Raw genomic sequence first — 22,556 nt, forward strand, 5'->3', positions numbered from 1 at the left:
CCACTCCATTGCTGGCCACAGGATTGCACCCCTTGGGAGACAATTAGGGTCAGCTCCAGAGATTTTTAAATTAAAATTAATTTGAAATTAGAGCTAAGAGGAGGAGTCCCCTCCTCTCTGATGATGAAGCTGGGAAGATGAGAAACTAAGTTGACTGTGGTGTTGGTTCTATCCTTTGGAAAACCAGCATCAGATACTGAGGCTGACATGTACAGAGGAGGAGAGTGAGGATGTGGAAAAAGAGTGTCTGGCCACCTTCACACGCCTACTTCTGAGACCAGAATATCCCTTTCCCTCCATGGTTAGTTATATGAGACAATAAACTCCCTCTTGGCCTCAGCAAATCTGACTTGGGTTGTATCATTTGCAAACACCAAGGTGCCAGCTAATACACTGTACCATTCATTTCGCACTTTATTATACACTCTTTACTGTTATCAAATGTTTTCATAAAAATGTAATTTATTTCCCCAGCAAGAAAATAACTTTCCTGACTATAGTAACTGTGCATTGGGCCTCTTCCCCTGGCATACCTATCCCACTGCTTGAGATATATTCATTGACAGCTATTACGAAGTAGACATACAGGTTTAGGAATAAGAGTAGTTGATGGCAGGAGGAGATTCTTATTAAAGTAGTTCTACTTCATTCTGAACTTCTATCCACCTGACTAGTCTGCATAAGACCCAGCTACATGATCTAGGAATTCGCCTACACTGTGCAATTATTTGAAATCTTGGAAATTGCTTTCCTGCTATATATTGATGTGGCATTCCCAATTAGGCTTTCACTCCTGTTAAGACTTTCAGCAAGGTGCATCTTTTCCTGGGTGTTGGGTGCTATTTCCTCCCTCCCTCCTTACCCCAGGACAACACATATCACAATAGGATTTATTAAGTTTAGTTCCACTGTTTTGGAGAGTTAAAAGGTATTTCCTAAAATGCATATGAATGGCCCTCAGAGCTGGGTGCTCTGGCAGAGGGATAGTTTCCTTCACCTGAGCAGTCAAGTTGTTTGATAGGCTTATGTCCCTCCTCCTCACCAGGTCAAGGCCACCACCACTTGAGCCCCTCCTCCACCCAGGCTGCCCCCATGCCTTGGGACAGACACATGGGCAGCTGGTCTGGTGGGCAGATGCAGGATGGAGACTGGCACCAAGCTGACTACTCTGCCTGTCACCCAGCTATACTATCTGGGAATGTCTACCCATTATGCACCGTATTTGAAATTCTGGAAATTTTTTCCCCTTCTATGTATTGACATAAGCATTGCTTGACTTCCCTTTGCTGCTTACAAAAAGAACAAACACACAGATATCTGTAAATATAACATTTATTTTTTACTACTGAACATCAAAATTAGTTGGGGCATTGGGAAAGGATTTAATTTGGCTTCTGAGTGGAAAACAACAGGGCATTTCTTTGAAAAGATGAGACCAGTGGGCTTATCATCCTAAATGTGAATGTCTGCACAGAGGGAAATTCCCAGGATGCCCAGGAGCCCAACCTTTGCACAGCCTCCAGCACCAGTATTTTCTGGAAAGGAGAAAAAATTTTGAAGAAAGAGCATTTAGAAACACATTATTAGAATGCAACAAACCAATGCTTTTTGCAAATGTCTTGACTAGGGAATGCAAATGTAACTTCATGTTACCCATGATTTTAGCTATACTTACATTGCAAAGGATAATAAATATTAGTTTATACAATACTGACAATTCCTGGAAGTGCTGGTTGGCTTAATCCCAGTTGAGGTTATGACATTCTGTGTTGATGGCAAGTGCCTTTGCTTACTTGAGTAATTAGTACATAATTTTTTTTCTGGGCAGTAGAAATGTAATTAATGTGAATTCTTCTTTACATCCACTACTCTGAGGAATTTCTTTTGTTGTGTTTTTCATCTATTGTCCCTGCCCTCTTTCACTCTGGCTACTCTGCCACATTGAGAAGCTGTGTATAAAAAGTCCAATAATGACTGCAGTGCCACGTGTAACCAGGATGAATCGGGGCTTTTATTCCGTCAGTGCACTTTGCCTGCTTTTCCCTGGACCAATTCTATTCTAGATTCTGAGAGCATTTCTTAATGACTTCCTTCTTACCATCTCCAAAAGATGTAATTCCAAGAATCTGGAATACTTTTTCCTACTTGAAATTCTTACATGTGGAAGAATAAGAGAATCCAATAGTTTTTCCTTGGCACGCAGGAATCTTTATTTCATGCTCTCTTTTTACTCGCAACCTCTCCACTAGACTATGTGTCCCTTGGAGACAGAATTTGATTCATTTCTATGTCCTTAACATTTAGCACAATTTGCACACGAAGTAGGTAGTTAATTCCCAAAGAAAAATGAATTGAGTCATGTTTTCATTTATTTGTATTTCGCACAGCAGCCTCAGAGTGCCTGGCACAAAGTAGCTCTCGAAAAATATTTGGTGAATGAACAAACAATCTATGGGTACTCACCTCTCTGTTTTTCAACCACTTCCCCCTTATACAACGGGATATGTTCGCAGAGATTCTTAATGGGTGACCCAAACAGGAACCAGTCCATATCTGTGACCAGAGCCTCCACAGGATTGTACTTGACCCAAGTGTATTTGTTGGAGTACAAGTTGTTCAGAGCCTAGATCAATGTCACAGAAAGGGACAGCATAAAATAAACTGGCACTGTCTGGTGGACCTTATTCTAAATTGTGACTGTTTTTCTCTTTCAGATTATTAAACAGAAGACCGCCAGGGATCTCAAGACATCATCTCTTGCTGACCACTCTGCCTGCAGAGAAGCTTCATTATTACCAGTGTGATTTTACTGCTGGTGGCAATGAACCCCAGAGAAGTTAAGTAAGTCCCACGCCCAAGGTGGCACATATGGGAAGTTATGGAGAGAGACTTAAACCCCAGTTCTGCAGCCTCAGGACAGTGTTTGCACATGCTCACTATACTGAATTGTGTCTTTGCATCTTTATGTCATTGAATGTTAGAACTTTACTCATTTTCTGCCAATCACTGTTTCTTAGAGCCCTGCTCTGAGAAGAGAAGCTGATCAGTCCTTTCTACAAAGTCACTGGAATGTATTAAAAGTTCTTGCAGTTGGGGATATGCGGTGGAAATCAAGCTGAGATGTACTCCTGCTCTCAAAAAAATAAAAAAAGTGAAAACTCTTTAGTAAGCTGAGAATCATATTTATGGTAAGGCACAATATTGACCTTTGCCATCATCCTCTTCATCTCTCAATAGGCACCAGTATTGCCTGGCTCAAGAATAGAGAATACACAAGGGTACCCCAGAATTACCTGTTTCTCGTAGATGTACCGTTGGAGTGTGTCCAGAGCAGGGATGGCTTTGTGGTTCATCTTCAGGATGAAGCAGGCTCTTCGGGAGAGCACCCTGGATGCAATATAGCCCTGAGGAGCAAGAGCACAATTACTGCCACTCCCCAGCTCCCTGGGTTCTGAACTTGGTAAGGATGATGTCTGAGCCTTGGAGGAAAGACCTGTGCCCGCACAGTGAATATACAAAGAGATTGCTTTCCAATCTGCAATCAGTTCTAACTGCATGACTTCTTTTGCATAGCATTTTTATTTTTTCACTTGTCATTTCTGCCCCTTTGAAATTGTACAAACCCATGACTTGTATTCTCCTTTTCCTGTTATAGAACCAGGATCTGCAATTTGGAGTTTGAAAGATTGAGAAGAAACAGCTCCTCCTCTCTTTCCATTGGTTTTGTTCTGCCTCTTCTCAATTGGGAGTAAATAAAATAATCTTTAGAAATGTGCTGTCCAATATGATAGTTACTAGCCACAGGTGGCTATTTAAATTTAAAATCAAATTAGACAAAATTTAAATGTACTTCCTTCATCACACATGCTGAGTGTTCAATAGCCACAAGTGGCTAGGGGCTTCCCTACTGGAAGTATAAATATAGAACACTTCCACCATCGCAGAACGTTCTGTTGGACAGTGCTGCTTTAGGAAATCCCCTAAGCACCCTCGCGCCCACCTCACCCGCCACACACATGCATGTTTCATGTATTCTCCACTCCTTTACCACCTTCTCTTCTTCTTCTCCAGCTTTCTCTGCCCTTTCCCCGCCTCAAACCCAAGCTGGCTGGATAGGGAGGGGTTGGAGGGAGGCGGGATTGGAAGAGCAATGGAGCATGAGCACCTTGGGGCCAGAAGGGACCTAAGTCCATCGAGTCCTCATCCATAGTAGAAACTGTCTCTGCAGCGTTCGAAACAATTATACACCCTATAAGATTGTATCTAATGAAACTCTGCTAGTTCTTATTTTTCAATTCTCACAAATTGCCAGTTCCTAAAATTTGAAATAGACTGAGGCTGAACCTGTTGATAAAGGAAGAAACTTAAAGCAACTCCTCATCAATCTATTTTTTAGACACTTTTGGGATTTCCATGTCAACTACTTAAAAATGATTTTAGAGACTGTTTTAAAGACTCTAAACTTTCGAATGTGTCATGGAACTGCCAACGACAGTGAGGAAGAGGCATGTGAGGAGGTTTCTAGAAGAAAAAAAAAAGTATGTTCAAACATCCAGTAAGATGGACTAGAACCTACTTATACCGGCAGTGTGTAGCTCTGAGCCTAGGTAAGGTCAGGTTCACAGTTAGTATAGATGGAACAAATGGAAAACAAACAAATTAATGTATGCGGGTCAAGTTTTTGGCACAGGTTTCTGAGACTTATTGTTAATATCAGTAACTAAAACTTGGAAATAGTTCAGTGCTTTTAGTTAATATACTTTCCTTCTTATAGTAAAAGCATGATTCATTGCTTATTCTATATATATAATTCAATGTGTGTAGTTGCTCATGATTTCTGCTATTTTGTGGTTGTTCTTCTTTGGGATGGTGTTTTATATTAGAAGCCCTAATTCATTTGTTTAGTCATTCAACACATATTTTTGAGAGTGCCAGGCATCACTTTGGGCCTTGGCCACTCTTCTACACATTTTCTGAGCCTGCAGTGGGGCAATATCACCACTGTTCCTTCCAATTTCCACCTGGAAAAGTCCAGCAAAGACTTATGTTTCCTGTCATACTTTTTTCTTAGACATACTTTTGTTTCATGTTTGTTTTTTAATTGATTGCTTGATTATTTAAAGGGAAAAGTGGAAGTGTGAAAATTCTTAGACAATTGCAAGGATGGATCTTAGAATTTGAATATATAACAAACAGCTGTCCCTCTGCCCTTTAGAAAACCAGTCTCGAAAAATATGAAAATTAATTTACTGCTTACATGTTTATAGTCAAAAATTGTGGTAGAAGAGCATGATCCCGCATGGATGTTAACGATGGCGACATTTTTTTCGTTGTCAATTGACACTGTCTCCTGAACATTGCCACCATTGCTGCTTGGGCTGATGATGTTAAAAACCTAGATTGACAACAAAGAAATGATGGTTCTTCCATAAATCTTATGCATTTGAAAGGCAACCTCTTCAACAAAACAAAGCCTCCTTCCCACTATGACCAAGGGATTGGAGGCTAAAACCTCCCCACTAGGATCCCAGTCCAATAAGAATGCAAAGCATTTCCTCACAGTTTCCTATATTGTATGTGGGAGAAGCAATGACATCCCAGGAGAAATGAGACTGACCACGTTTGAAATTAATGGGTTACATTCATGAAGTTATTGCAATTGGAGCGAAATAAGCAGCCCCATTGTTTCCATTATTGATTGTTTTTGAGATTCCCTCCCAAATAGGGTATACGAGCTCTCCTCTGTGCTTCAGATTATCTTATATCTTCCTTTCCCTCTCCCAATGTCACTAAGAAATAAAGCCCATAAGCAACCAACTCACCTCATATCCATGAGATTGTATCCCAAAGACAGCCAGCACCACCAGAAATGCCACCTGAAAAGCAGACCAGCCACATCCACTCCCTTTAGGGTAGTCATTGAGAGTGGGGACAGGAGGGTACATTGAACAGGAAAGGCACAAATATTTCAGAAAACATATACCCAGAGACACTGGTGAGTGGTCATGGATGGCCAACAGTCCATTTCCTAAGTGTGAACACACACATTCACTCATTTAACAGGCATTTGTTGAGTTCACTGTATTTGTCAGACACAAGGTTCTAACTTTGCTACCCAGTTCCCAACACTTCCAACACTATAACCATCAAATCTGGGTGCAGGTGAGCAGTGAAGAAGGACTCATTTTACTATGGAAATACCCTGGCATGATTCATACTGGCTTTAGATCATGTTGATCAAATTATGTCCTCTGGTTTTAAAAAATTTTTTTAATTCCTTAAGACTGAGAAGATAATACACATTTAAAATGGATTCATGGGTGATAAAGACACAGTGAATTTCTAAGGGAAACCATGAAAATAAAATGCTTGGGAGCATGATTAACTTTTAGGGCTGACATCAAGGAAACCCTCCATACTCCACACCCATGCCTTGGTGATACTACCAGACAAGGGCTGGGCCAGCAGGTCATGACCCTGACATCGAGGGAGTTCTGATAGTCTGCCGTCGTTACGTGAGAGTCTGATTCAACCTGCTAACCCCGGTTTGTGTCCTCTCTTCTGAACATCAGCCTACTGTACTGTCATTGAAAACTACTGATAGTGGGTAGGGCAGGTGTTTTTAGGAACTGTCAGTGGGACTTTTCTACTTCCCTTTCCATCCCATCATTTCTCTTCTGGTGACTGGGGGTGGAGCACCTAGCAAAGACCTAGATATGGATATTCAACCTGCCTACTTCCATAGGAACACATCTTCTCTTGCCCCAGGCCAGCTCTAGTAATCTCTGATGCTCCCATATATTCTAGTTCACTGGTCTAAAACAGATATTTGAACAAGTGGACGAAGGGCTAACCACTTTAATGCTATGATCAGAGAGAGCACAGAGAATGTTCTTCTGCCCCAAAATAATCTCTCATCCAACATCGTGATTAATACACCATAGTTAAAAGTTTATGATTCTCCTCTTAAAGGTTATTTCTCCTCTTGAAAAATCAAGAGACCCCCTGGAAGAGGGAACTCTTTAAGCTGACAGCCCTTAACACCTTATAGGAAGGTACTTAACATTTTGCTTTCTCCCTGAGCAGCTGAGTGAGAATAAAGGGCAAAGACTGGGGGAGGAGGTTCCATTCTGGATCAGAACATACTCCTCCATCACAGGGCACTGCAAAGTGGAGCTATGGAGGCTGGGCTCAGATGGAGGAGTAGGGTGATCATGGAAGGAATGCTTTGTCTTAAGAAAGAATTTAGACACCATCGGTGGCCACTGAAGGCATTCTGGCTGCTTAAATTTTGCCATGATTGCTCCTATAAGTGAGGACTAAAATGGATACATCATATCCTAAATCCCACATTTACAGGTTTGGGAAAACCACATTCCTCTGACGTTCAGTCTCCTTGTCTGTAAAATGGGGATAATACTACTCAGCTCATGATACGTTTGTTACAATGAATAGATGAGATTCCTCGTGTGCAATGCTTAGCCTCAGGCTTAGTATGCACTTGGGAAGTGATAGCTGCTATTTTACTATCATTGATAATATTGTTTTTAAAATCACCACTTCTCTCTTAGATAGTAAATGCAGCTGTTTTAAATCACCTACATTCCCTGCAAAGCTCATAATAAGGGATTATTATTAAATAGCCACCAAGTTAAAATTCTCTAGATATGCCCAAAATTTTTTATTTGTTTTTTAGTAAATATCTCAAAAGTTAGACAATGGAAAAATAAATATCTGACTTATTCAACACTATTCCTCCCAAAGACATCATTAATTCAATCACAGATGCTTACAGGCATGTACAGTGTTTGTCTAAGTCCCCTGAAAGCCGTGGCATATTGGATATGAGCATTCTCTGCAAACAGCCAACACAAGAATATCAAGAACCATAAATGAATACTCACAAGGATTTTCATCTTGCCTGAAGGGAAGAAGGTGCTGAAGCAAGTGAAACTGCCTAGTACAGCTTCTATGGCTTTTATATTGGCGTTAAGGTGTGGAAATCTCTTTTCCAAATGATCACTTTGGAAAAGACCATGTCTATATCTCTAACACACCCCCAGCAAACTCCTTTATCAGCATTGAGACCCAGCCACATAACTGATATCAATGAAGTTCATTAGTCAGTAGTGAAAATTCAGCACTTCGTCACTCTGTAAATATTCCCTGCTTATCTGTTCTGTGTTGCACTTAAGATTTCGATTTCCACCCTTTGAAAATATTGTAAGATGCTCGTTCTAGGCATACATTTTATAGACATAGAAGGACATATTCCTAAAATCTCCTCCTAAAGGTAAAGTCCTTCCTTAAGACCCCAGTTGGGCCTCACCCCATGTCTTTCCATCACTGCTCTGCTTGCTGAATTCTTCCACCTGAGGAATGGACATGAGACTGGAAGGGAGGGTGATGGCTAGGAGCCCTGCTTTGAAAACAATCTTGTGACATTATTTGTTCTTCCCTTTAGACTTGGTGCCAATTTCCAGAGAGGAACAGAGCTCAGAAAACATTCTACCCAACTTCCAGGGTTAACCAAGTTTTTACATTAAGCCTTGTTCAAAACTCCTTGAAAACTATATGTTGTATGTCTCTAGTTGTCTTGAGATATATCTATAGGTATCTCAAGGGGTGTTGAGAAATTCTCAGATTTAAGAAAAAGAGAGAGAGAATAAAGTTTAATTCGTGTAATTATTTAACACTATAATTAGAAATGGCTAGTTAGTGTCAGGATGGGATCGTGAACTCAGAAGGCAGGGAAATGTTTTTTAAAAACCTGAAATTTGTAAAATTGTAAAATACTGAGAATCACCACATTGAGCATGGTGATAACATGAATAATGTCCTTGTTCTACAGATGAAATAACTTTCTAACTAGTAACTTAAAAAAAAAAATTTAGGGCTTTCAAAAAGTGGACATACAGGCGATTTGGGGGTTACCTAGTTTCACTGGAATTCCCCTACTGTGATTGTTCTGCTGGGTGGATGTAAAATGTGCAGCTTTATTAAATCTTTCTGAGATAGCAGCAGTAGAAAGGATTATAGTTTCATAGTACATTTGCAAATTAGCTCCCTTATCTGGCTCCCCAGACTCCAAAAAGCAAGCCAGCAATGATCATAAACATTAGGGTTGATGAAAGTATCATAGCTTATGCTCTACTTTGTCCCCCTCTTCCTGTCCCCAGGACTTCTGAGTCTATAGGTCTAGTGATGATAATAGCTAGCATTTATGGAGCACTTAATATGTTCCAGCACTTCCTAAACATTTTGCTTATATTGACATTTGATCCCTCATAGCAACCTTATAAGTTACCTTCTACCCTGTTCCATTTCACAGATGGGAAAACCAAAGTGCAGGGAAGCTAAGTAACTCCAGGGTTATACAGTGTCTAATGGAAGCGGGTGGGATTTAAACCCAATCTGACTCCAGAGTCCACACTCTTTTACTACAGGAACTATACGTCCTCTCTGACTAGCTGCTGGGTAAGTGAAATTTCTTGCCTTGCAGGGATGGGGGCCTTAGCAAGAAGGTGTCTGCTTCCGGAATGCTCCTTGACTGAAAGACTTGGGAACTGTCAGGTCTACCCACAACTTAAGGGTGAAACCTGAAATGGAAGGAATGAGAACCTGTGTTTGTAAAAGTTGTTATGAATGAAATCCATGTCTAAGCTGCCCAGCTCCCTGCTGGGGAAGTGAAATCACGGACCTGGAAGGGCCGGGTGCTGACCATGCCCACTCTTGGGATACTCTGGTGCAGTAGGTGTGAAAAGGGGTGCAGGCATGTGGGCTTCTACAACTCCCATGGGTTCTTCTTGTTGAAAGCTGTTTCAAGTCCCGTCCAAACCTCTCTCAAGGAAACCAAGACCCAAAAGGTAGATAGTGGCAAAGATAAGACTGTCCCCCAGGCCTTTTGACTTTAAGACTAATATTCTCTACTGGCAAAATATTGAAACTTTTAAAGCAATACTCAGGGAATGAAGGTATTGACATTATTTTTCCACTCTACTTCGCGGGTCATTGCTTTGCTTGTACAAACAGTGCTGACACAGACATTTTTGTGCACTTTGAAGAATGCCCTAGGGTGTATGCCATGCTTGGGTCACAGTGGGTGTGCAGAACCAATTATTCTAGATAACACTAAATCATCTTCCGAAAGGGCTGACCGGAACTACACTTGCCCTGGCATTGCAAAGTGGTCTGGTTCCACCACATCTTGCCAAGACTTGGTTAAACTTGTTAATTTTTGATGGGCATGAAGTGATATATCACTTGCAAGGTGCAAATTTGTATTTACCTAATGACTACTGAAATCAAGTATCTTCTCATATGTTGAATCATTCAGGTTTCCTCCTCTATAATTTGCTGGTTCATATCCTTTTCCCATTTTTCTAACTGGTATGCATTTCTTATTGATATGTAGGAGGTACTTTCATATTTTGAATAAGAATTTTCTAATAATCTAGTCTAGAATTCATCAGGTAACATTGTTTATGTTGTCATTTGCTATGTAGAAGTTTTCAGTTTTAATGTTATCAGAATGAGCAATATTTTCTCCTGTAATTTGTGCTTTTTAGTCTTACTTAAGAAATGTTTCCAAGCCTTTAATGTATTTTCCTACATTTTCTTAAAGTCCTGATTTAATTTAATTTTACTATTATTTTTAAGTATAGTATTAGATTGCAATCCAATTTGTTTTTCCATTTGGGCATCCAGTTGTCCCAGCATCTATTACTGAATGGTTCCAACTTTTCCCCCTAATTTATAACTGTCATATAGTTTCTGTGTGTGTTAGTCTGTTTATTGCCTCTTAATTCTATTTATCCATCCAAAAGACAAAATCTCCCAGTTCCAATTTCACTCACTTTTTAAGTAAGTATTGACATCTGGTGGAGCAAATCTCCCCAGTCTTGCTACCTTTTAAAATTGTGTTGGCTATTCTTGTGAGTTTTCTGTATTGCTTATTTGATTTCCTTTTTTTTTTTTTTTTGAGACAGAGTCTCGCCTTGTTGCCCAGGCTAGAGTGAGTGCCATGGCGTCAGCCTAGCTCACAACAACCTCAATCTCTTGGGCTCAAGCAATCCTGCTGCCTCAGTCTCCTGAGTAGCTGGGACTACAGGCGTGTGCCACCATGCCCGGCTAATTTTTTGCATATATATATATATTAGTTGGCCAATTAATTTCTATTTATAGTAGAGACGGGGTCTTGCTCTTGCTAAGGCTGGTTTCGAACTCCTGACCTCGAGCAATACCAGCCTCTGCCTCCCAGAGTGCTAGGATTACAGGCGTGAGCCACTGCGCTCGGCCTGATTTTCATTTTATTGATTTCCACTCTTATTAGTTTTTTCTGTTCACTTCTGTGAGAATTATTCTGTTCTTATTTGTCTAACTTCTTGAGCTGAATGCCACTTATTTATGTTTAATCTCTTTTGCTATTTTTAAAGGAAATTATTCAAAAATATATATTTACCTCTAAGTATCTTTTATTTTCATCCCACAACTATTTGATCAGTTCTTAATATTTCTTAATTTGCACTGTAATTTTATCTTTAACCCACAAGTTGTCAAGGTGAATATTTTTCAGTTTCTTGAGTAAAGATTTTTCTCCTTTCTCTCTCTCTCTTTCTCCTTTATTTGCTCCCTCTTTCTCTCTTTCTTCCTCTTTTCTTTTCATCATTTATAAATATCCCATATATGTTTAAAATAAGTGTATATTCTCTGCCTGATGATGACATTTAAAATGGATTTTCCATTAGGTCAAGCTTATTAATTTCACTTTTTCGAATATTCTACATTCTTCCTAATTTTTTATCTATCTGATCTAACTAATTTTACTAGAGGTGTGATTTTTAAAAACATTTATGATTGTGCTTTTGTCTGTTTCATGTAACATTTATGAGTTTTTGCTTCATGCTATGCACAGCAATGTTCTTCAGATTATGCAAGTCCATCATCAGTGTATTACCTTGAAGAACTACATCTTTCCTTTTTGTGTACTGTGTCCCACTTTGCCTCTATGCATGTTTGTTTGGTTTTGTCTTTAGTTTGCTTTCTTTTGGTTCTATTTGGGTGATATACTCCTCTGTTCATTTTATTTCTAACTTTTCTGTGTGATGTTGCTTTAGATGTTTCTCTAGCTTGTAGCAGTTTACCAAGTTTTTTTTATTCTACAGTCTGAAAAACTCTTTTAATAGGTGTCATCTGTTTCCTACAATTGTGATTACTGATGTATTTTAGATTTTTTCTACTCTTATTTTACTGTATACTTACTGCTTTCTTTCTTTGCATTTTTCCTATTTTTTCTGCTTTTTTGATATTGAGAAAGATTTTATATTCTTTTTTCTCTTATCTTTCTGAAAGATGTAAAATTTTTATTATTTGGTGCTTATGTTGAAATTTTAAGATGCATATTTAATTATTCATATTTCCTACAAATCCAAAAGGCATCCTGGATTTTGATCTTCCCCAAAGAAATAAGAAACTCAGTACTCTTTAACTAATTATTGGGCATGCTTTCTATCCCAGCATTGTTATAATTGTGTAATTTTATTTTCACCTTTAAAAAATAACACAAAAGTAGTTAAGGTTACTATCAATAGATAATTAAATTTACTAAGATATTTTATCAACTTCCTTGCTAATTCTTATTTTTTATATTCCAAATACTTTATTTATGTTTTTGCTTAAGTATATCTTTTAATAGTTCTTTTATTGGGAGCTTATTGATGCTAAAATATCTTGGTTTTTTAATGTTTGAAAACATCTTCATTTTCATTTCACTTTTGAATAGTAGTTATAAATTGACAGTTATTTTCTTTCTAGTATTGCAAAGATACTACTCGATAGCCTTTTGGCATCTATAGTTGCTGATGTAAAATCTGACACCAGTGTGATTACAATGTTTCTTATTCATTCTTTTCCACAGTAATATGTTGTTTTATTTCAGCCTGTTTTGTTTAATAATGTTTAAATCTTCCTTATATAGGTAATACCCTCTTTTACATCCTTGAGGATCTTAAATATTCTCATATATATCTTTTTCTCACTATCTTAGTTTTCAAATCTAATTGTAAAATCCATTCCAACTATTGATTTGCTTAGTTGTCTTTCTTGACAACTAGACCCATTTTAACTATTACCTTTTCAATTATGAATCCTCTATTTTATGATGCTTCTTTAATTGTGTGCTCTCTTTTAATACTTTTATTACATGTAAGGATCAAAGATAGTATCTTCAACTTACTAAAAGTTTTAATAAATCCACAAGAAAATAATAGACACATGCAATTTTTTAAATAGTCAAATAACCTGATTAGAGGGAGGGGGAATAATAATAAGCAATGGTAAAGAGTTGAGGATCCACGAATATCTCTCCTGGGTTTTAATTCCAAGTTCTCTGGTTTCTCATTTTGTGCCTCAGTAGTCTCAGCTGGAAAGAAGGATAACAAAGAGCCTCCTCAAAGCATCCTTTCGAACATTGAAGAACTCATATATGTAAAGTATTTATTGATAGAACAGTTGCTGACACAGATTAAACTCTTAGTAAAATTTACTTAATAACATCACTATTTATTATAAATAAAACATATCTAGTCTCATATATTATTAGAGAATTGGAAATTTAAATAGCATTATTAAATTAAATTGAAATGGAAAATGGAATTAAGATATCCAGAAAAATCCCAATTATTTAGTAATGTTTTAAAAAATTACTTCTAAACAAGTGATTTTATTTATTACTTCTTTAGAAGTAAATGAGGGCTAAAGAAGAAATCACAGAGAAATTAGAAAATATTTTTAATTCGATGGAAGTGAAAAGACAACATATGCAAATTTGTGGGCTGCAGCTTAAGCAATGTTTAGAGAGAAATTCCTAGCATTAAATATTTATTTTAGAAAAAAATGAAGGCCTCAAATGAATGATCTAAGCATCTACCTTAAGAAATTTGAAAACAAATATGAAACTTAAATCAAGCACAAAGCAAGAAATAATAACACATTAGAACCTGTAAATGAATATTTGTAGTGGCTTTTTTTGTAAGCACCCAAAACTAGAAACAATAAAAATGCCTTTAACTGGTGAATAACTAAATAAATCGTGGCACATTTATATAACAGAATACTAATTAACAATAAAAAATGATACACCATGACACATATGAATCTCATATGCATTATGCTAAGTGAAGTCCCTAACATCTATATACAAATTGTAAACACAGTCCAACTCCTAAGAGATTAACATAAGACCTTATGCAAAAGGGCTATTTACCTCAGGTCCTATCACCCAGTACATCATGTCCACCTTTCAATAAAAAATTACGAGTCATGCTAAAAGGCAAGAAAAAACACAGTCTGAAGAGACAAAGCAAGCATCAGAACCAGACCCATATGGCAATATTATTTGAATTATCAGACAGGGAATTTAAAATAACTATGATTATAATGCTAAGAGCTCTAATAGAAAAAGTAGACAACATGCAAGAGCAGATGAGTAATGTAAGCAGAGAGAATCAAAAGGAAATGCTAGAAATCAAAAACATGGTAACAGAAATGAACAATGCCTTTGATGAGTTCATTCATAGGCTGGACATAGAGGAGGAAAGAACTAGTGAACTTGAAGCTATATCAATAGAAACTTTCCAAACTCATATACAAAGAAAAAAAAAAATTAAAGGAACAGAATACTGAAGAACTATCAGACAATTTTTTAAGATTCCACTTTTTATTTTTTGAGGAATTTCCACACTGTTTTCCATGACTACTAATTTACATTTCTAACAACAATTCACAAGGGTTCCCTTTTCTTCACATTCTCTCTAACACTTATTATCTTTTGTCTTTTTGATAGTAGCCATTCTATCAGGTGTGAGGTGATATCTATTGTGATTTTAATTTGCATTTTCCTGATTACTAGAGATTTTTAGCATTTTTTTTTTCATGAACCAGCTGGCTATGTATATATCTTCTTTTGAGAAATGTCTACTCAAATCTTTTGCCCATTTATTATTCAGGTTATTTGTTTTCTTGCTACTGATTTATTTGAGTTCCTTATATATTTTGGATATTGACCCCTTAGCAGATTATGATATGCAAATATTTTCTCACATCTCATAGGTTGTTTCTATATTCTATTGATTGTTTCCTTGGCTGTGCAGAAGATTTTTAGTTGATAAAGTCCTATTTGTCTATTTTTGCTTTTGTTGCCTGTCTCTGATGACATCTTTTATTTTAATTTCAGCATATTATGGGGGTACAAATGTTTAGGTTACATGTGTTGCCTACCCCCCTCCTTGCCCCCACCTCCAGAGTCAGAGCTTGGACATTTTTTAATGGTGCAAAATATGTATAATTGAAATACCAAAAGGAGAGAAAAAAGAGTAAAAGAATTTTGAAGTAATAATAGCCAGGGACATTTTAAAATTAATGACAGACACAAAACCACAGATCCAGAAAGTTCAATGAAACCAACCCGGATAAATATGTTAAAAAATCCCTACCAACCTAAAATTCTATGCCCAGAAAAATTATAATTTAAAAATGAGAAATAAAGACTTTCTTAAACAAACAAATACTCAGGGAATTTATCACCATCAAACCAGCCCTGCAAGAAATGTGAAAAGAAGTTCTTTAAGCAGAAGGCAAATGATAAGAAACCCATTTTAACTATAAAGATACAGATAGGTTGAAAGTAAAGGGATGGAGAAAGATACACTACCTAATGCTAATCAAAAGAAAGCTGAAGCAGCTGTATTAGTTTCAGAGAAAGCTGATTTCAAAATAAGGAAAATTATCAGGAATAAAGAGGGCATCACAAGTATAAAGGAATCAATTCTCCCAGAAGATAATAACAATTCTTAAAATGTATGCACTTAACAACACACCATAAAATATGTGAGGCAAAAACTGACAGAATTGAGAAATCTCTATACCTTCCAATCAATATTGCTATGAACATAAAACTTCTCTAAAAAGGAAAGTCTATTTTTAACAAACTGTTAGAACTGCACAGAGAAATGAATAAGCCCACTATTATAAGGGGAGATTTCAATACCCTTCTTTCAATCATGAATAGATGAAGTATGCAGAAAAGCAGTAAAGATCTTGTTAAAATAAACAGTGCCATCAATAAACTGATTCTAATTGCTATTCATAGAATACTTCATTCAACAGTATACAAATTTTTCTCAAGCTCCTATAAAACATTCACCAAAATAGACCACATTCTGGGCCACAAAACACACCTTAACAAATTTAAAAGAATAGACATCATACAAAGTATGTTCTCAGATCATAATGGAACTAAATTACAAATCAATAGCAAGAAGATCACTGGAAAATCCCAAAATATTTGGAGACTAAATAGCACATTTCTAAAGAACACATGAATCAAAGATGTCTCAAGAGAAATTAAAAAGAAATATGCTAAAAGTTATAGTGATTATTTCTTCATAGTGGAATGATATGTGTGAATCAAATCTTAGAAACAATATATTACGAACACATTCCTTCAAGAAGAGAGGGAATGAAGATTGGATGAAGATAGAGATTGGGAGGTGGAGGGATGACAGTTCAAGAAGCCTGATACCTTCTATTTTCTCAGTGTCAGAGACAGTTAGGTTGAAGATAGTGGTGATGTAGAGAACTTGAATAAACTGGCAAAGATTTGGACACTTGCAGAAAAAAAGAGGGAAGAAGTTGACTACAAACAAGGAAAGCTGAACTCCACTGATGCTACTACAGGACCAGGAAGAAATCATTTTGAGTTTAAATTCTTTTCTATTTTAACTGCCACCAAGAAGCAGGGGGTTCTTCTGGGAAACTGGCCTCTTCTAGATTTGAGGAAAGTGGCCAACATTAGTAGAACCTATTTTGTATCTGAATTTCAGTTGAGGTTATTCTTTACTGAGTGCCAATCAGGAGGCAGGAAGTATGCTGGACACAAGGGCATGAGTTCTGTGCAAGGAACTCACAGCCTAATAGATATCTAGGGAGGCCATCATATGTCATCTATATCTACATTCCATCTAGTTCAAGGTGAGTCGTGAAACTCTAAACAATAAAGAATATTTACATTTCTGAAACATATATACTTGTTTATATACCTCCCTTTATACGTGCTTGATCTTAATTTATGAAGAGACTACATCAAATTTAAAGGTGTGTCAATTACACCTTTAGAGAGAAACACCCATGGCCACCACCTAAAATATTAATTTACTGGGAGGAGCTCAAGGGTGTTGGAAAATATGGGTGTGGGGAAGAAAAAAGAGCCTTCAAACACACAGGGAAGTGTTGGGCCAAAGAGAAAGGGAAGTTTCACCTTGCTATTGGTGAAGATTAAATCCATATAATATCTTGTGCTCAGTGTGTAGCAAGTCATAGGTTCTTTATCTCTTTGTGATTAAATGAGGTATGCAGTAACCATAAAGGTGAATCTGAGAGTATAAAGAATGCTATAAGGTGGTCTCCTCATAGCCACTGAACCCCTAGTTCACACCCCCTGGCTCTGCTGCTCCCCTAGGCTGGAGTGGCCAGACCCTTACTTCCTGTATGTCTATGGCAATGTGTCCCACAGGCCTCAGCCAAGGTCCAACTGCTGCATGAATCCTCCTTAAGCATCCCAGCTTGGACAAGTCACATTCGTCTGAACGTTTGCCTCTATTACTCATTTGGGGAAGCTGCAAGGCATAAAGGAAGGAGCACACGCTCCAGGACTGCATGAATTCATCAGTCCATTACCTGTCATGTGACCTTGGACAGGTTACAAAGCCTCTCAGAACCTTGCGCCTTCTTCTTACCTTACTTTATCTATACTACATGTGTGTCATGACTCCCATCAGGGCCAGCTGTGTAAATGGCAAATGCCCAGTGCAAAATGAAAATATGGGGTCCCTTATTCAAAAAAGAAGAAAGATCAGCTTTTTCCTTTCATCTATAGGTTTTCTCCTTCTTTTAACCTGTAATGGTGGTTTTTTATTTGCTATTTATTGTCTCTCTCCCTTGGACACAAGATATTTGCAAGTAAGTGCAGACCCTCAAAGGTATCCTAGGCTCTCCACCCCACAACTCAGCATGCAGGTGTATGTGTGCAACCTTGACCTTCCTGTGCCTGTGGCCAGGCCCCACCAGTAGAGAGAGGTAGAGGAGTGGTGTTCGAGAGCCCATCCAGGGAGTGGGGAGGCAGAACCACATGGGAGCTGAGGCTCCAAGCTCCCAGCACATGCCCCATTGTCCCATTGGCTCCACTTAGGAAACATGAATTCAAAAATAAAATTACTGAGAATTTAAATATGGCAGCCACAAGCACTAAACCCAGGTGAGGAGCTCTCTTCCCAGCACGGGCTGTCTGCATACACTGGCTCTAAGTCCATAGAGCCCATCCTGCCTCACACAGATTTCAGGATCTCAGAGTGTGAACACTGGTTGTTTTACATCTTCACATTTTCTGTAGCCCTTGTGCTTAACTAAGGCATTGGATTGCTGGATCATGATGAACTGCTGTTAACTGATTATTTCAACAAGAGAAAATACACAGGGGGTTGTAGGCCCACTGACCCATTGCTGAGAAAGCAAATGAAAGAACTTTCCTGGCCTGGATGAGGCAAGTTGGCTTTTATTCAAACCCAGTGGGACCTTTGAAGGAAAAGTACACTCCAGAATAAGTCCTGATGGATAAGCTGTATTAAGCATTTCCAGGACTTGGTGACTGGATTATAAAGACGAGAGCATAATTGAAGAAAGATGTACACTTAAACTTCCCTGAGGCATCTCTGAGTATTCAATGTCTTCATCTGAGGATGTGAAAAGACTGCACCTGTATGTGAATGGGTTTTTTTTTGAGATGGAGAATCAGTCACCCTGCAGAAAACTTGGTGATTCATTGTCATTGGCCCTAGGGCAAGTCCTTTACTCTGGCCCCTGCTGTCAGGTAGCAGTGGAGGACAGTGAGGGACCACAGGTTCCTCACCAGGGCCTGGCTCCAGGAATGGCTCTGCTGGCTCTAGCAGTCCTAACCATTTGGCATTGAGGTCTCATCTTTCAGTGAGCAGCTTAGTCCTTTCCAGGCCTGACTGCTCTGATTGAATGAATGCACCTTGAGCATGCGTGATTTTGCAGTTATCTCTAACCTGCTTCAATAGAAACACTGAACAAGGTACTGTGCTGTTATTTCTGAATTAGCCATGAGGTAATTATAAAGTGACAAGTTGCTCTCACTTTGAGATTTCTGTTGCTCATCTGGGTGTGTTTTCTCCAAATCTTCTCCAAATCAGAACAGAAGTGCTTAACCAGGCTCCATTGTTCATCATGATGATGAAAAATGAAGTTATTGATCAACATTCTCTTCATCTCTACTTTCACATATTTTATACACAAGATGAAATTACTCAGGTGATCCTCTTTGAGCAGGATTTTTAAAAACCCTTTTTACAACACTCAAATACTCAAGGTGACAACTAATCTGAGGGACGATATCTCGTTGCTTGCCTCCGAGGGGATCCAGAAGTTTTGGCAAGTGCAATTGCACAGATATATATAAGCAGCAACAGAAAGGCAGAAATATATGTATTTTGGAAGACAATGGTCCCAGAGGAAACAGCAAAAATCAAGAGCTCAGCAATGCCTTAGGAAAGTGCTCCTTTCTCTTTGCTGTCATTCGGAAAGAATTTCTCTCCTATACAACAATAACTGTGTAATAAGATTGGATTTTCTGGAATTAGAAGCTTTCTAGCAATAGCCATTAAAATGGTATTTTATGTGTTCCTGTTGCTATTGATTTCAGATGTGTCATTCCCAGTCACAAGTACTAAGGGGGACTTGATAAGAGTGCATCACTGCTGCAAACACCAAGGCTGTAGTCACAGGCGCCATAGCTAGAGTCTTAGCTTCAGGCTGGTAAACCAAGACCACAGAAGGAGGCAGAAGCTTCCCAGAGGTGAAATATATTCAGACTTCACAGTGAACCACCTGGTTTGGGAGCCACAGCAAGTTACCATCAAACTAGTGTACAGGTTGCTCAGAAAAACAACAAGAAAGGCAAAGAGAATGAGAGAGAGTCTCTGCATGAAGGGACTTCCACACTAGGGCAAATGGGCTAAAGGCCAGTTGAGCCCTAAATATCAGAAAATCAGATAAGAATTAAAGGGAAGCCAAGATTACGAAGGGCTATAGGTGTTAATGACTACAATGTCATTCCATTAACAGGTCCATACAGGAGAGGGAATCTTGAATAAGAATATTTAATGATAAAAACATGCCCTGTAGGTAGCCATTCCCCTCTACTCAGAGAAAAAAAAAATAAAAACTACAATATCATCTCACACTAGTTAATATGGCTTTTATCCAAAAGACAGGCAATAATGGATGCTGGCAAGGATGTGGAGAAAGGGGAACCCTCATTCACTGTTGGTGGGGACAAATTAGTGCAGCCACTGTGGAGAACGGCATGGAGCTTCTTCAAAAACCTAACACTAGAACTACCATATGAGCTGGCAATCCCACTCCAAAGAATATGAAATCAGTATGTCAAAGAGACATTTGCATTTCTATGTTCAATGCAGCATTATTCACAATAGCCAAGATATGGAATCAACCTAAGCGTCCACCAGTGGATGAATGGATAAAGAAACTGTGGTACAATATACACAATTGAACATTATTCAGCCAATAAGAAAATAATGAAATCTTGTCATTTACAATAACATTGATGGAATTGGAGGACATTATGTTAAGTGAAATTAGCTAGGCACAGAAAGACAGATATAGCATGTTTTAAGTCATAGGGTGGGAGCTCAAAAAAAAAATTGATCTCATGGAAGCAGAGAGTAGAATGATGGTCACCAGGGGGTGGGAAGGGTAAGTGGGAAAGGGAGAAGAAAGAGGGGATGGTTTATGGCTACAAAAAATACATTACATAGAAGGAATAAGATCTAGTAGTTGGTAGCATAATAGGGTAACTATAGTTAACAATTTACTGTATATTTTAAAATAACTTAAAGAGTGGAATTGGAATGTTCCTAACACAAAAAACCAATAACTGCTTGAAGTGATGGATACCCCAGTTACCCTGATTTAATCATTACACACAGTATGCCTGAATAAAAATGTCACATGTACTCCATACATATGTAAAACTATCATGTATTCATAATAATTCAAACTTAAAAATTAAATGAAAGAAGAAATGTGAAAACTCTAATTTTTGTGGGAAAACTCTACATGCATGGCATAAGCATATTTCATATCCTTTGGTCCACAGAAAGGAATTTCCACTGAGCTCGCTCGACAGGATATGAGGAAGAATGGAGCCTGAGTGTTTGCACTGGGAGATAAAATGGTGATAGGGGCGTGGTTCTCGGCATGGCCCAGCATCTCCCTCTGTGGGCAGGGCAGGCCCTATTTACTCATGGCTGGTTTGCCCCACACTAACTCCAAGGCACTGAGGTCACACCATCACCCGCAACTCCCTGGATGTGTCACCACAGCCAGTGCAGGGCGGCACCTCTCCAGCTAAAGCCAAAAAGCAGATATGAATAAATACATACACTTTTATCCTCTGGCTTGAACATCTTCCCTATGCAACTAGAATTATTTTAAATGGGCCTATTGAACATGGTAGGTGTGTCAGCACATTTTAGGTTTTATGGAGGGGACAAAAATCTTTGACATGCTCTGTCTTCTCATGGGAAGAATGAAATGTAAAACATAGCTCTCAGGGCAGGAGGAAGTAAGAGACTTGCTCATACTTCAGGAGGCTTTTGATGAGACCCAGATTGAGGTGAGGGTTTACCACCCCCCACCCCCGCGCGCGCGCACACACACACACACACCCCACAGCACAGAGGAAGAGGTTCTTCTGGTTTGGGAGCCACTGAAGTAACAATATTGTACAAAGGAGGAATTCCTTCTCTTTGACCCATAGGAAACCTAAAGCCTAAAGGGAGAAAAATGACTCGTTGCAAGAAGGAAGACTGGAATCTAAATTTCCTGGCTCCCAGTTCTAACCAGTAGCCCCCCAGATGGATTTTCCAGTCCAGGGTACATCCTCAGAGGCAGCAAGATTGTTGTTTCCCTAAGTAAGGTGCCCCCTACGGATATTAATAGGTGTTAGGAAAAATCAATAAAAGAAAAAGGGAAAACAATCAGGTTCTGTATCAAATTAAGTTTAGAACAATCTGGGTAGAGCAACATGGCAAACATTTCTCCTCTATAGACTTCTTAGCCAATTTCATATGAGAATGTGAATTGTCAGTCTCTAAGAGTGGGATTATTGGACACTGAACTCTATCTACCTACCTATCTATCCATTTATCTATTTGTCATGGAATATCTTCCAGACCAGCATTTCACAGGTCCACTGTAGAACCTTAAGTCCTTGGAATGACATGCAAAATGTGCTGGGCACTGCACAGGTGTACCAAGGTGACTGCCAAAGGAAGTGTCTAAAGGTAGAGACATTGCTGTCTGCTCTTTGACGTCTCAGTAAAAGTCCTAAAGCAGATGGAAACTGCCTCACACATGTCTGCCCCCTACCCCAGGCTTATTGACCTTTTGTGAGTAATGAG

The 22,556-nt window shown here is 38.5% G+C and overlaps 1 protein-coding gene across 1 annotated transcript; it reads right to left on the reverse strand.

The window, feature by feature from the left end:
* Window positions 1-1,452: 1,452 nt before the first annotated feature.
* Window positions 1,453-7,916, reverse strand: GKN2 (gastrokine 2). The gene is made up of 6 exons (XM_012750052.2): window positions 7,905-7,916; window positions 5,823-5,876; window positions 5,258-5,395; window positions 3,294-3,404; window positions 2,464-2,623; window positions 1,453-1,535 (listed from the first exon to the last, which is right to left on the reverse strand). Exons 1-6 carry the CDS (start codon window positions 7,914-7,916, stop codon window positions 1,453-1,455), a joined length of 558 nt encoding a protein of 185 aa, XP_012605506.1.
* Between the last annotated feature and the right edge of the window lie 14,640 nt (window positions 7,917-22,556).

This window comes from Microcebus murinus, chromosome 3 (assembly GCF_040939455.1).
Source record: "Microcebus murinus isolate Inina chromosome 3, M.murinus_Inina_mat1.0, whole genome shotgun sequence".
Classification (NCBI taxonomy): Eukaryota; Metazoa; Chordata; class Mammalia; order Primates; family Cheirogaleidae; genus Microcebus; species Microcebus murinus.